We start from the raw sequence: 15,365 nt of genomic DNA on the forward strand, positions 1-15,365 counted from the left end.
AGGGAATATTGAGTATAAATATATTTCTTACATTAAGACTGGATCTTTTTTCTAGAGCAATAAGCAAATGCCAAATAATGTTTGCTGACAAATTAAAGATTTTGTACTTTGCAAAATTGTGCTTATCACCACTGCATTTATGCATAATCTTACGAAAAATTTGAGATTAATTTTACTAGTGCTCAGGTAGTATTCAGGATGTTCAAATGCCATTTAGACTAGGATAATCAGAAATGCCACTTTGTAGCAATGTACCACAAATGGCAGTTGCCGTAAATGTTCTGTAGAACATACACAGCTGCCAAAATGATATTAAACACAAAGATTTTTGAGTCTAAAAGGACTTTAATAGGTTTGGACATATCTTTTAGAATCTTTGGAGTGATTTATTTATTTGTTTTGGTTTTACAACTAAAAGCACCTGAGATTGATTTTGCACTTTTTTATCAGATTTGTTTTCTAAATGAAATTTTTCCATTATTCTGCATTTATACATTTGAAGAAGAGCTAAGTACAATTATTAGATGGAGTGACGATGTTTCCCTTAAACAAGGAGCGGCACTTTTCTGTATTAAAATCTCTTTACATACAGGTTTTCTCATAAAGTGGAAATTGCCTTTGCATGTTTTTAATCTATTCAGTTACAAAGTTATTTCTTTATTTACCTCTAGTTTTAAGGAGGGGAGTGGGGTTCGGTATCAAGAGAAGTATGCTGAGGAGTGGAGATGGATATCTTAGTATTCTACAACTTGTATCATTGCCTCCAAGCACACCAACTATTCCTTCCCGTCTGACGATAACCCTCTGCCCCAAAGAATCACAAACTTTCTGCTTTCTGTAATTCTGTTGTCTTAGTTGCTGAAACAGCATCTATATTTTTTATTTTTTTCAGAGGTACTCTAGCAGAGTAACAGAGGGCCTCATTAAGGGCATCTGTTATCTTAGTTCATATTTTATTCTGATTTTTAAGAGTGCTTCAACAGAAGGGATTAAGTGAGAAAAGAACAGCCCATCTTTTTTTTACTGCTCTTCTGTACCAATTGCTCCCAGTGTCAGAAATACCCCATGATTACTGCTGTGCAAAGCTTTGCAGTATGGTTGGTGCAACCACATTTGGCAGCGATTCACAAGTCATTCCAAATACCATTTCATAGCAAATTCTAATGTAGCCTGAAGATAAAAAAAAATTGTAAATACTGTACAGGGTGAGACTGCTTTGTGCTGATAAATATTTCCTTAACATTTAGATGAAGATGCTGTGCTTGCTTTATTTTAATACAATTGTATCTTTAATGCCATAAAAAAGGTATACTGTGGGTGAGGAGACTGGCACGTTATGCATGAAAGAGCAAAAAACTTGGAAGTTTTGGTAGGTGTAGAGTGTCCTGGGAGGCATTTTGCTCCTCTGAGCCTACCTGACATTTCCTATCATGGTGTGTGACTGGGACTTGGGTTAATGTGGACTTGGGAGTCTGCGGAAGATGTATTATTTTTATCATGATGGACATGTCCTACCAGGATATTACAAGCTAAACCCATGAATTTTATTGCAAAGACGTTCTCAAAGCAACATTGCTTTGCTGCAAAACGGTGTTCTGCCTTATTATCCCTGAAATGATTCTGCTATATTTGCAGGATGATTGTTGGATCAGGCATTAATGTCGATAGTACTGTAAATATACTGACACTGTGCACTGCAATGCAGGTAACTGAAATAAAACCAATTGTTTGGAAGATATGGGAAGAAACAAGCTCTAACTGCATTTTTGGCCACAGGGTTTCTCTCTCACAAGTACAACTTTTGGTGTGCCTCTGGGGCTGAAGGAAGCGCAGGCCACGCTGCTGCTTGCGGGAGCTGATGGGTACATCTATATGTGGAACTCATAAGCTGCGATGTTGCGAGCGACTTCGCCTAAATACAGAGTTGCTGATCTTTTGGTGCTGGATTTTTTCCTCTCCCTCCTCCCATAGCAGAAGAAAGTTTTACATCTCACTGAAGGATGGTGGGAGGGAATGAAATGGAGGGGAGAGAGACAAATCACTATTTATAGCAGTACAAAGATAAGTGAGTCATCTTTATTTTAGTGCTGGTTTAAGAAAATGTTGCAATTGTCTGGTGTTATTGGTAATGAGTCTCTTTTTAATGAAACCCACTTGATTGGGATGTGCAAGCCTCAGGAGTACTCTCTCTTATCTGGTCATTAATGCTGTGGCTAATATTTTACTGTCAACATTAATTAGAGATTTGGGAGGGTAACTGGCACGGTGATCTGGTGCCCTCCTGTTCTCGGAGATAACAGATTAGAGCAGTGAACAACATAAGGGCAAAATGTCCCCCTCCTAGGGCCAACTCAAATACCTTAGATAGAAGCTGAGAGAGAAAGGAACTCCAGCAAATCTCGTGTATATTGAGAGTAATAGAGTGCAAGCTTTCTCCAGCAGTGGGTCTGGGTTGTATCTACTTGGCTTCTGTAAAAATGATAATTTAACATGTGCCTGTAGAAAGAAAATTCTACTGATTCTTTGGAATTTTATTTCCCATTTCCAATTTACTGTTCCAACTAAGGCCACTTTTTTGTGTTTTCAGGAGGCATGCCAAAATGCATCAAAATACCCTCTGCTATGACTTGTCAGAAGCATCAGTGATCATAGTAGCATCGCCAAGGGCTCCTCCTTGGCACGTCCTGGGAATAAAAGGTAGAGGGAGGAAAATGAAATACAGGTCTTCCTTAGACTTGGGGACTCTTAGGAACTGTGCAGCACATCGATGGGGATACCAGGAGGCAAACAGTCTGTAGGCTGGACTAATTGGTGCTTCCTTCCTAACACTAAGAAATAGTATAATTGTACTTTTTCCCCAGATTTGCTACCAGCATACTGGTAAATTGAACAGTCATTTCATCTCCACATCTATCTTTTTCCTTGTTCATAGTGGGAGATAGCGATACTGAACTCTTTTTTGAAGCACTGAACGTTAGAAGCTCCATACATAATTAAGATTGTGTTGTTAATGATAATTCTAAGTATAGATGATAAAGAAATTTTTAGCTGTTTTCAGCCTTTTCAACTAGCATGCTTGTCAAATTACCTCTTTAGTAAGTAAAAATACCCCATTTGTACTCTGAAGTCATTGCTGTAAGGAGGTTTCAGAAAGTGCAGGTAGTCTTGCTCCCGTCCCCAGGGTTTAACTGGTCTATTTGTTTTTAATCTACAGATAAATAGTAGTTAAGAATTACTCTATTCAAATTTGTTTCACTTCTCCATTATTCTATAGTGGTGCTGCAACTGCTCTTGGTGTTCCCCTCCACTGTGCAAACCTAATTTTGTAAATTTAAAAAAAATGATGAAGTAATAAATCTTAGCTATCAGACACAATGAGCAGGCTAAATTACCCAGTGGAGAAGTTGCTTATTTGAATCATGTCTAGGACATGAGGAGCCTGATCTGAAACTATCCAAGGCCAAGAACACTCATTTTCATATATAGCATGATACCCATGCCTTTTTAATCCTGCCAGGTGCATTAGAAAAGAAGCTCTTTTCTGGAGTTATGGCTGTGGACAAGACTGTAGAGGGATAGTTTCTTTTAAAATGTCACTGCTTCTTGTATTTTTATACTACCCTTAGCTTTGTATCCTCATTCACTGGATCTAAAGGGCTGCTGATCCTTTATCACCAGTAATGTGTCTGAGAATGCACACTGTGTTCCTGTTACCTGCTGCTATCGGTCAGTATATCTTGTTTCTGTCAAACTGTATTCATTAGAAGTCACAAACTATAGAAGAAACTTGCATGAGGGCTTCTAAATTTTGGGAAAACTAAATAAAATCTGATTTTTTTTTCTTGGTTTGCTTTCAAACCAAGATATCTTAATCTTTATTTACTTGATGTTTAATGTAATTGACTTGCTTGTCACAGACCTAATATGAACTAGAAAATCTAATGTCTAAAATCCTCATCTGTTTTCAGCAGATATTCTGCAATAGGAATATCTCATCTACAGAAGTGCAGTGTATATATTTGACATGTTTAAAAATGATTAATCATGATTATGGACAAATTAATCATGGATAAACAAATACTGAAGGAAGAGCTGAGCACAGATAGTCTCAAAAAATCTAGTCATTCAAATGGTGAAAAATGGCAGGAGGGAGATGATCTTGGAAATAATCTAAATACATGTTCTTAAATATGTTCACTGCAGTAGTGCTAACTCACTTTCTAAATAGCTATGAGATCTCTTAATGATAAGCCGTACTTAGGACCTGGATATTCTCCAGACTCATCTCCACTGGGATGGACTTGGGCAAAATTTCTGTATAGTTTTTCTAGAAAGAGTCCTCAGAAACTCTCTTTCAAGATCTTTACAGTAATAATTTGATCAGTTCTCTGCAGAAATCTGCTCAAATGTTTACCTGCCTGTATGTGCATTTGTGTATTTTATATGCACACACACATTTTCTAAAGTTCTCCCTCGTCCTTGAAGAGAGGAACTGTAAGAACTTCAGGTCTCAGTGGTTTAAAGTTCTGATAAAACAGTTCTCAGAGAGATCAGTAGGAATGGAGAGCACTGTCCTCAAAATCATTCAACTCCTAAGTTTTATATCATAGACAAGAATTGGAAATACTTGAAGCTGGAAGCTGTGAGCATGCTTCCTGCAAACTCTGCCAATTGTTCTTTCAAGGTACTAACCAGGCGGGATCGGCCTTTTCTAGGGTAACCTTTGGTTGTGCTTAGTGGAACAACTGACTTAAAGTGCAGGAAGGTGAAGCCACTGTTATCACCTGTAGTAAATTTGAATTAAGTTACTCCAAATAAACATTGAAGTTTGTATGTTAATGCTGATACTGACTATCTCAAATTTTTTTTAGTTATGTGTACTTTAAAAACTTATTTGACATGAGAAATATTTCTCTCAAGAGAGAAAATGAGGAAAATATTTTTTTGGTTGGTTTTGATGTTTTTTCTCTGTTTCTAGAGAAGTAGAAAAAGAGTATTCACCATTTTAAATGCTTCCCAGTAATTGTTTTAACTACCTCTAACCAAGAAACAGTTAAAAAAGTGCTCTTGCATCCCTTCTTTTGGAACAAAGTAAAGGCTGACAATTTAATTTATGAAGATAGCACTGTGGATAAGAGTTAAAACTATTTGCGTAGGATTTGGCTTATGAACTTTCGTAAGACTGTATGGAAAAAAAATTGAAGAAGATAACTCTTAATTCTCGGGCTTGGGGGAATGGTGTGGCTTTGTATATTTTTGTTGCTGTTCAATACACTGTTTATAAAAGCAAGTCATTGAGATATTAATGGGGGTGGACTCAAGACTCCCCAGTGGCTGATTTGGAGTCCAACATGCAGATGTGGTAAATGCTGGGTCCTCCTCCTTTCAAGGGGAAGTTATTTATATCGTCTTCTTGTAATTACTTTGACAGGGGTTTTGAAAATCACTTCAAGTTGTGGGACAGGCTTATATTTGATTCAGCCTAAATATGTTTGGATGTAGTCAGTCTCCCAACAGTGAGACCTGCAAAACAAAACTGAGCTGCAAGAGGAAGAGATGGTGGTGATGATTCAGTACGGGGGATTTCTCAGTGACCAGGTCACTAAGAAAGCGATGCCCAGGAGAGTGAGGATGGACAGGGAACGTAGGATATCAAGGCTTTAAATGTCTGCTGGGGAATGGGCTAGAAACACTCTTTCTGGTGTTAACTTACAGCTGTATAGGGAATTGAGGTTACTTGTGCTAAGAGTTTGCCTCCTCTAGCCTGTGCCACAAGTATTTCAGGGGAGAAATGGCTAAAATGCTGTTCAAACTGAGAGCACTTCGGAACCATGAGACTTCTCCATATCTGAGAGGGAAACAGGAATGAAAAAGGTAAAGAAACCCACATTGTCAAGAAAGCATGTGAGTTTAGAACCTAATTATACTCCCATTGAATCCAGTAACAAGAATTCCTATTGATTTTAAAAGGAGTATGATTTGGCAACATTTCATCTCCTTAGTCTGCACTAGCTCAGGCATAATGGTCTCTTTTAAACCTATTCATTTGTTTCAACCTTTATTGGAGGACAGAGTGCTTACAGCTGGCAGAAAGGGGGGAGGAGAGAAGCTGTTTTATTTATAACACAATTCAAATAAAAGACTAAACCCATCACAAATACATTTAGAATTGCAGAAAAACCTATTATTAAGGAATTACAAGTTTTTTGCCTTCCTATTCTAACCGGCTCTTTTTATAGCTTTGACATTCCTAGGGGTTTTTTTTGTAGAGCAAGACACGAAAACTGATGAATTCTACACAAAAGTCTTATTTGCCATTTCGTGTGTTGAAGCTGGGCTTCACAGGAGTGTTATTGTTTGCTTTGGTTTTGCTTGTATTTAGCATGTAGCTTTTAAAAGCCCTTCATGGCTGGAGAGTTTTTATTGTAAACATAAAACATTAATTTAAACATTAAAAATTTTACAGCTGCTTTTTAGTACATAAATTTTCACAGACACTCAAAGACAGTAATTTTTGGTTTAATATTTGCTTTTTCCTAACTGCTCCAAAGTTACATAGAGAGTGGAGAAAAACAGAATACTGATAAAATACTTCATGTTTAGATCTTTGAGCTGTAAAAGCAACATTCTTAACACAGGAGAGAATTCCTATTAAGTAAGGGATAAATATTAGTGTTGCCAAAAAAAGCAAACGTTCCCGCAGTTGGGATTTGGGGGAAGAGGGGAAAGTGTTCATTTTTTCTTCCTTAAACAGTTTTTCAGCAAATCAAAAACATAAAAAAAGAATAAAAAAGGAAGAAGGAAAGCAAGTCAATCTGCTCATAGACTACAGCAGCATAATCGTTACCCTTCATGTGATATATCCTTCACAACAAGGCCTTTAGAAAATCTCTTTCCAAGGCCCAAGACAATCATAACAAAGAAATAAATAGAAATTGTATAGCAGTGTTAATGTTTGGAGTTTTGTGACAGTACAGCAAACAGCTGTATAAGATTCAAAAGCAGTGGCTGTTACATTGCCCTGCTCTGACAGAAGGTGGTTGGTTTCTGAAAGGAGTGTGCTTAATTCTCAGCCATGTAAATTGGAGAAGCTTCATTGATTTGAATGGGTCTACAGGAAATTATAGCAGAAAATCAGCTGTATGCAGTGAGTAGCTTTTTAATTTTTTTCTGTAGCAATACCTGCAGGAATTGAAGTTTGGCACAGATCTGCGCAAGGAGAGCTGCAGTTAAGTGGCATTTGACGTTATTTTGAACTTTTGTAGTAAGTAGTGGAAGAATAAATCTGGGAGGTGGTGTCACTGGGTGCAGCACTGTTTCCTAAATTAGAGTGGATCAATAGTTTTTGTATTATATCAATGCCATCACATTTTTGTAAAAAGAAGTAGCCATAGGTGCTCATTAGATTATAGGTGTTGGTCTCTGGTTATAATAAATATTGAGAATGGAAACACTTAAACAGAGGATTTATTTTTATAAGCAGTGTTGAAAAAGAAACATACAGTTTTATCCTACCATATGTGGCCAAACTAGAACTAGAAAACTAGCCAGCTCGCAAAACTAGAAAGCAGATGCTTTTTGTTTCCAGAAGTACTTGAGCTGGAGGAGAACATGGTCAAGCCAGCTCTGGTGGTTAGGGGAAGCATTTGCCGAGAGCGCGCTGTGTAAATGAAATGGTGGTTGGGTCTTGTTTAGAAATGCATGCCAGACAAAATCCCGTCCCATCACCTCTAAAACAATGGTTTTGATACATTGGAATAGTGGGGAACTTTCGATGTTTTTTCCTCGTCTTTTCTATACTTCTGGCTTTTTATTTGATGGCATACTTTGCAGTGTGACTGATAATTAGCCCTACAAACCTACTAGCTAACTCAATTTCATCAGCAATCAGTCAGCTTGAATTAAAAAATTTAACATACATGTACTGGATATAAGGGTACTTCATACATATGCTTAACGTCCTTTTGAATTGCGTTTAATGATGTTATTCAATCTCCATGCAGATAACTTTTTGTGGCACAGCAAGTAAGTATGATAGGGAAGTCTTCAATATACTATAACAAAAAATTCATCTTTGTATAACACGGAGTTTGCTGGGTAAGGTGCTGAACAAATGGTTTCTGTTTTTCTGCATGTCACTGAATTGATCTTTACAGGTCTGGAGAAAAACCAAAATCAACAAATTAAGGAGACAACAGTATTGCTTACTTGTATCAACCTCAAACACACAGAAAGCATATCTTGAAGTTTACAGGGGCTGTTGAAATGTGTGTTTCTTTGACATTGTTTGTTTTTATGTGTATATTTGTGTTACAGAGTTTAAATTTTCAATCCAGCACTGTTTGGCAAAAAGGTAGCAAAAGCTCCGAACCATCAGTTGGCTTGGATCAGAAGGTTCTGTTGATGGAAATGACTCGCAAAGGCCTTTAGTGTATATTCACCAGTATTCTTTTATAAATAGTACTAACTCAAAAAGCTGAGTAATATGCAAACCCATCTACCGAAAATTTTCTGGTTTTAAAAATAACAGTAGTCTGAGAAAATACGGTGCTGTACTGGATCAGGTCAGGGGGACTGTTGTTTCAATTTCCTTTAGTTACTCAATAACACATACAGTCCTGCACTGATCAGTTTGTAAGTCTCTCTCTCTCTGGCTCTTTTTCAGAAATTTGAAGTAAAATTAGAAACAGCATTCAATTACCCAAAGTTAAGCCAAAACACAGTCATGGTACTGCTTACCTGTCTGTCTGGTCAGGTTAATGCTGATGCAGGTCTTCTGGTACTCACAAATCCTTTTTTGATACTGTAGGAAAGCCATGACAATTCCTCTTTCCATATTTTGCCCCTGTGCCATTTAAGGAGTATGTGCACCAGTTATTAATTTTTCTGCTTGTCTTTCAAGCTTGAGTAACTAACTCCAATATCTGGAAACAGCTACACAGGAAGCGTTATTCATTAGGACAGGTGGCTTGAGCATGGAATAATCACCATTGCAGATTTATTCCATGGAGGGATAAGCAGAACTTCACAGCACGGCCAGGTTCCCAGCAGCAGCACAGGTCAGGGAGGTGGCACGTGTCTTGTAGAAGTACCAAGTTGGACATGCTGGTCATATTGCTCTCAGCAAGAAAGCTCAGGCTCTGGTGACATCTTTTGCAGTATCTCTTACATTAGAAGTAGTGGACCATATTTCACAAATAAAAAAAAATCACAAGATAAACAGAGAATTTTCCCTGTCAGGAATCGTTCTAGAGTTGATAGTCTGGACAAGTACTTCATGAAACACATTAAAATAAAATGAGTAAACTATCCAAAGAGCCACAGTTTCCAAACAAAAAAAGAAGTTAAAATGGAAATCTTCAAACTTTCAAGGCATCTCTTTCAAGTACTGTTTTTCATAGCTATGGGACACAGATGGGTATCTACATACAATATTTGTACATGTAAACATGGATGCCAGCCTAGTAGAAACCTTTTCAGTGAGGGGACGTGATACAGAGAGAGGAAAGTATGTCAGCAGGAAATCCTACAACCACAGAGTAAAGCTTCCCTACACTCAAGGAGTAATAGGGGCTAAAAAGACTTACAACAAAGTTGTAGGAAACCTTACTTTTTACTGGCTTTCCTACAAAATTTATCTTCATGCATATATGTATCTGTGTATGTGTCCATACATATATGCTGTCTATACACATAAATACATATGTATGAAATGTGCATATATGATGTGCACATATTTATTTTAATTATGCACTGTTGTATCAAAGTAGTGTGTAAATGACTGGTTACAAGTAGATAATATAACTGGTTCACAGAGGAAGTGAAAATTCTATTTTACATTTTACGCAGAAAGTGTGCTGCTACAGAGCATGTGAATCACAAGCTTCATTATTAATTGTGTGTACAAAATCTGTATAACCACAATATAAATACATATACACAATGGAAATTGCATGAGAGTTGTTATCAGGACTTGATATTAGTACTTATAACTTGAAGAACTAACATCATTAAGTAAGTCCCCAGTGTTTTCACTGGGTTTAGGCAGGTTCCAAACACTGCCCATGATATGCTCGCAACTCTTTGTGCGGGGACTGTTCGAGAGATGAGTAGATTTTTTTTTTTTTTTTAAAACACCATTTTCTTTGTTGCTTTAAGAGCAGTGTCTGCAGTCTTTATTGCTTCATCACTGTAAGGTTAAAGTGTTTGTATTTTCCCTAATCAGTTTGTAGTAGATCATTAGTACTCCAGGTCAGGAAAGATTAAGATCTCTTTAAAAGAAAAGCACCGCAACCTCCAGCACCTCTGATCACCTGTTTTTTATTAATCTGCCTGAGTTTCCTTGGCTACTCTTCTCTAGCAGTTTAGTGGAGACACCGAGTTTCCTTGGAGTATTTGTTGTGTTTACTTGAGCAGCACCTTTTGACTTGCAGACAGCTGCCACGTCCCTCCCTGCCAGAGCTAGTTCTGTGTCGGTCAGACTTGTGGTCTACATGAAAAGTCTCTTTCTGCTACTAACACCAAGAGCCTGTTTTTGTGGTTTGTGGTAGGTGAACGTTTTTTGACCTCATAAACTTTGCTACTCTGTCAGTGTGTCGTGGGCTTTCTAACAGCTAATATACTTTGAGAATGTTGAGGTCCCAAATAGTGGTGTCCTTGTATGACAAAACAAAGCACAAAATCAGTGCTCTTCCACTCCCTGAGCTGTTGCTTTGATTATGGTTTGGATTTTGGATTTGTTTTACAGACAGTAGTTTGAAAAGTTTCAGAAACTTGCGGTGATCTATATCTGAGCCACTAAATTAAGATGTGAGGCAGATGGTGAACTCATATGATGAACTTTGATGTTTTGATATAAACTTGTAACTTCACAGAAGCTTCCCATCCACAATTATGCTATACAAAGAGGGCTGACTTTTCACATACCACTCCTCAACAAATAAAATGAATGAATAAATAACTCCTTTGTTAGAAAACAAAGGCACAAAGGGAAGAAAATAATAAAATTAAATAAGTGGTAGTAAACATTCAGCAGTTTTGACTGTAATACCTATTAAGCCTTGTGATTTTAGCTTGCTTATTGCTCTAAGTTACGTTGCTGAGTCCCAGTCTGACATGCTCTGAGGTTGGCAATTTTACATGCCGAATAAGATCTGTATAGCTCTATTAACCTGCTGAAAGTTCAGACCAAAATACTCCATGGGTGGCTCCTTTGCTCATAACGCTTATTTGGATTTTGTAAAATGGATATTTCAATATTCTTTTGTATTTCCTCTGCGGTCAGGCTCAGACCTTGTAATTCTTGGCATTCATATTTTATAAGTGTGTCCTCTGTTTATTTTACATTTAGGCAAATACTGCACCATTCTCTTACATTTATAGTATTTCTATTATGCCTTTATTATTACATGTAATAAATGAAAGCACAGTTATGTTGAATTTCATCCTGCTGAACAGTAAGACAGATATGTGAAAGAAAAATTGTCCTATGTTTTCTGATCTTGAAGTTCTTCCAGTACATTCTGTGGCAATGGAGTTAATTCGTTTACTTGGGTCGTGTTCAGTTACTATGTAAGTGATAAGCATTTTAATACTCGAGTAGCTTTTTTTACACTGACATCTTAGTGAGGTGCTCAGTTTTGCAGAACGCTGATAGATCTGTTGTAAAAATGAAATAGTAAATCTTAATGTACTAAGCTGAATTTATTAGACTTTATGTTTATTTCCAGGGAAAAATAAATTAGATCACTTTCAATGTTTTACATATTTACTGGGGGAAAACCTAGCTAACCATGTCCACCGCAAAATTCTTCTGGATGCCTTAGAGCCATGATATCACCTCTGGGGTTTTTGCCTTCTGGTTAACCATGAGAAGGTAGATCGTAGCTGAGCAGCATCAGTGTTTGGTCCTAAAAGAATTAGTTTTGATGGAAGCTAGTAGAACTGCATCAGTACAGAAGATCTTTGTGAGCTGCTTGTGTAGAATAGAGCTTATAACTTTGGTTTTCTGCTTTCTCCAAAAGAAAGTTTTTTGATATAAGTAATGGATTATTATTCAAGATGACAGGAGATTTCTCAAGTGTAAGAAAAATGAAATAGCTTATTTTGTTTGACCAGTTTCTCTTAGTTGTATTCAGGAAGTTATAATCTCTTTGGTCTGATAAACAACAAAATTTCAGTGTGATAATCCGATAAAAATTTGCCATCCAGGAAAATCATAAATTTCGTGGTTCTTTGTTAGGGAATGCAGCTAGCACACTACTGAGATCAGGTGATCTTCATCCAATAAAGATTTTGCCCATCACGAACATCTCAGATAATAGGGAAGGTGTTAAACCATTCCCAGTCAAAGAAGAAAATTGAAATTGTTGTTTGCACATGACCAAAAAGTGTAAAAATATTTTCTTAAATATTTTAGTATCATCTGTTTGCACAGTATTTATAGAGAAAAAAAAAAAAACAACAACCCACTTTATTTCCCTCTCTGAATCTTCTTGCTTTCATTTACTTATAACTTACAGGCTGTGTGGGTGGGTTTAGAATTTATAATAGTTTGCAGGTGGTTCTCACTGTTTTTCTTTCCTTTACTGTCTTTTTGTTTGTTTAAAAGAAGTCACCGTGGTATAAGTAGAGTTGAAGCTTGTGAATGTAACAGAAAGGTTTATCCTGGCAAGGTAGGAAGGAAAGACAAGGGAAGAGAAACAAAAACAAAAGACAAAGATTGAATATAGGTTGTAGTAATTAAGAATAGCAAGTAATTTATATCTGAATTCAGTTATACAATTCTAGTGAGAATAGTCTTGAAAGCTTGCAGATGGGAAAATATTTTCTTAGGTAAGACTAAAATTTTAGTTCCAAGATAAACCTAATTTTGACCTGAGTTTTGTGTGAAAATCTATTTTCTCCATTACATCTGCATTAGAGAAATGTGTCCAGCAGAGTTTTACGCGTATAAGTCAGTCTGGTTTTGATGTGTGGGATTTCTTTTTTAAAAAATGATTATATATCCAAGATTCATTGAGCTGATAAAGATTCTGTTATTCTGCCAAATGTTTGTTTCTGTTAACTCTGAATTTTCTGTATTCTAGTAGTTATTTCTTAGGAGTCAGTCATGTATATATGTAAGTCAATCAATGTATGTGTTCTTTCCATCTTAAGAAATATCCCAGAATCTGAATTTGATTCCAGACCTCCAGAAACATTAAGCTAGGGCCACTTCTGAAGGTTATCAGTCTTCTCTAGCTCTGGCTTGGGGAGTAGAATTGCTTTGCAGCAATCTTCCACCAGTTCTGTGTTGCAACGACACTACTTACAGACATGGTTTTTTTACGCACTTTCATTTCCAGTAGGTGACTTCTTCATCCGGTTATCAGTGCATTATCATGTTGCTGCAGCAATGGTTTGTGTTTGGAAAAAACCCCACCACTACAGTGGGTATCCAGGCAAAGTTCTCTGAACCTTTCTTGCACTTTCTCCTCCTTCTCCTTTATTTCCCCTAGCTTTCTGGGGACCAGAACGCAACTGGGTGGACTGCGTTCGACTACCGACTACTGTTGTGCAATCTTGGTTCCCAACAAGTCCCATCTGTGTTGCTCCTTGATTTAACAGAAGGGTTCACTTAAGAGCAGGGCAAAGTATTTTTCCCACTCTGCAACCCAATGACTCAAATACATCTATGTTTCATGTTTTATCATGTTACATAAATAATCTTACCTGTCCCTGCAGTATTTCTGTTAGCTACATCATTGCTAAATTTTGTAACAATATGCCCTTTGCAGTAAAATGTCACCAAAAAGTTATATACTGTAATAATTTTCATCTGTTTCATAAAGACAGACAATTTTTAAGATTCATGTTCATTTCATCATTGAGATCCGAGTCTTCCTACATTAATTTATAATGAAACCTCATGCTCCCTTCTACATTGATCACTAATTTTCTGTCTTCTTGATATGTGTTAAAATAAACTATAGATACAAAGGGCACGTTATATGCCTGACACTGTTGAGTTAAATAGAACATACTTCTGTAACTCATCCCTGTAGTCTGCCCTGACCTTTGTTTCACAGTGAAAATCCTCGAAACCCAGTTGCAGAAGGCGGGCTATGTTTACCCCACAGATGATTCAGTGAGTTTCTTCATTTCTGTCTCCGGATAACCAGCGTAACAGGAATTTCCAAAAACTGGGCTGCAGCCCACAAAGCTTTTGAATGTGGGCTGCAAAAAGATTGTTGAAGTTGAATATAAAAATATTGCACTGCAGCTGAATATTACGATGTGGCCTCCAAATCAAAATCAATGTTGAAAAAGGATGCTGTAGGTTAAGGGCATAACATGAAAACTGATACAAAGGACGTGAGCCGAGGTGTACCTCGTTTATTATCCTACCTGACAACAGCAAGTACCAGCTGCATTTACGAACAATAAAGGTCCGTCAGAAACTCACAGGGAGATAGCCTGTCGTGGAGCACTGGCTTGCACCTCTAATATAGCTAGAGACTGATTTAAGTCATGAAGCAAGATGTTCAGTGTATTTCCAATTGTTTTCCTTAGCAATGATAAACCTATTGAAGCTGACTGCTACAGTATGGTTTTACTGGAAAAATGTCACATTTGTGAACTTTTCAAATGCTGGGTGATGTTTTCTGCTCTGAGGCAGTCTAGAGGAGATAGCCCTGATATACTTGGAACAGAAGGGAATTACATTTGAATGTTGCCCAGTGCAAATAGCAGTGGGGAAGAAGGTAAATCTTCAGAGGTCCCCTGGTAAATTAATTTTCCCTAATTACATTTCATGGCAGGAAACAGAGATATTAGAAGTGCCTGTTGAAATAATACAGTATTTAAACTCAGTACAGTATTTAAATGTACAGAGACAGTCATCAGAGTTTCTACCATCACACCATAGTACAAATATGAATTTCAGGCTTATTTTTGCTGTAGACAAAATACTGACCCGAGTTTGATTATCTTGGAGACGTTGCCTTTTTGTGTGGAACTAAGATTTTAACTTTCAGTGCAGGTGAAAAAAAATCTGGAAGGTAGAATATATTAGCATATATGTTGGAGTTCATTTGGTTTATTGATTAGGTCAGTTGGTGGTAGTGGTATATAAGAAGTGTGCAGGTATTTCAAGGGTGTTAAAAGAAGAATGCCTTAACAATATTCTCTTTTGCCATTAGTATCTTTGGGTGCGTGCTGTGTAGTTGCAAGTACTGTTTTAAAACTTGTGTTTATTTTTATGATTACTCTGCTCTACGGCAGACCTTTCCTTAAGCTTGTTTCATGTGAAGTTTCAGTAATGACGGTAATAATACTTCAGTCGCTTGTTTCCATGTACTGGTTTTAAGTGAAGCAGAAAGCTT

General features: G+C 37.0%; 1 protein-coding gene across 2 annotated transcripts in view; it reads left to right on the top strand.

Moving 5' to 3' along the window:
- WWOX (WW domain containing oxidoreductase) overlaps positions 1-15,365 on the top strand; it is a gene marked incomplete at both ends in the record, with an annotated part of 530,600 nt that overhangs the window by 283,966 nt on the left and 231,269 nt on the right. The window contains one exon of one of the 2 annotated variants that reach the window (XM_082005832.1): positions 10,434-10,546. The exons of the other annotated variant lie outside the window; for it this stretch is intronic. Within the exon in view, the coding sequence (XP_081861958.1) occupies positions 10,434-10,546 (113 nt within the window). The remainder of the gene's footprint in view (positions 1-10,433; positions 10,547-15,365) is intronic. 2 annotated transcript variants of the gene reach the window in all.

This window comes from Phaethon aethereus, assembly GCF_964289735.1.
Source record: "Phaethon aethereus genome assembly, chromosome: 13".
Taxonomy (NCBI): Eukaryota; Metazoa; Chordata; class Aves; order Phaethontiformes; family Phaethontidae; genus Phaethon; species Phaethon aethereus.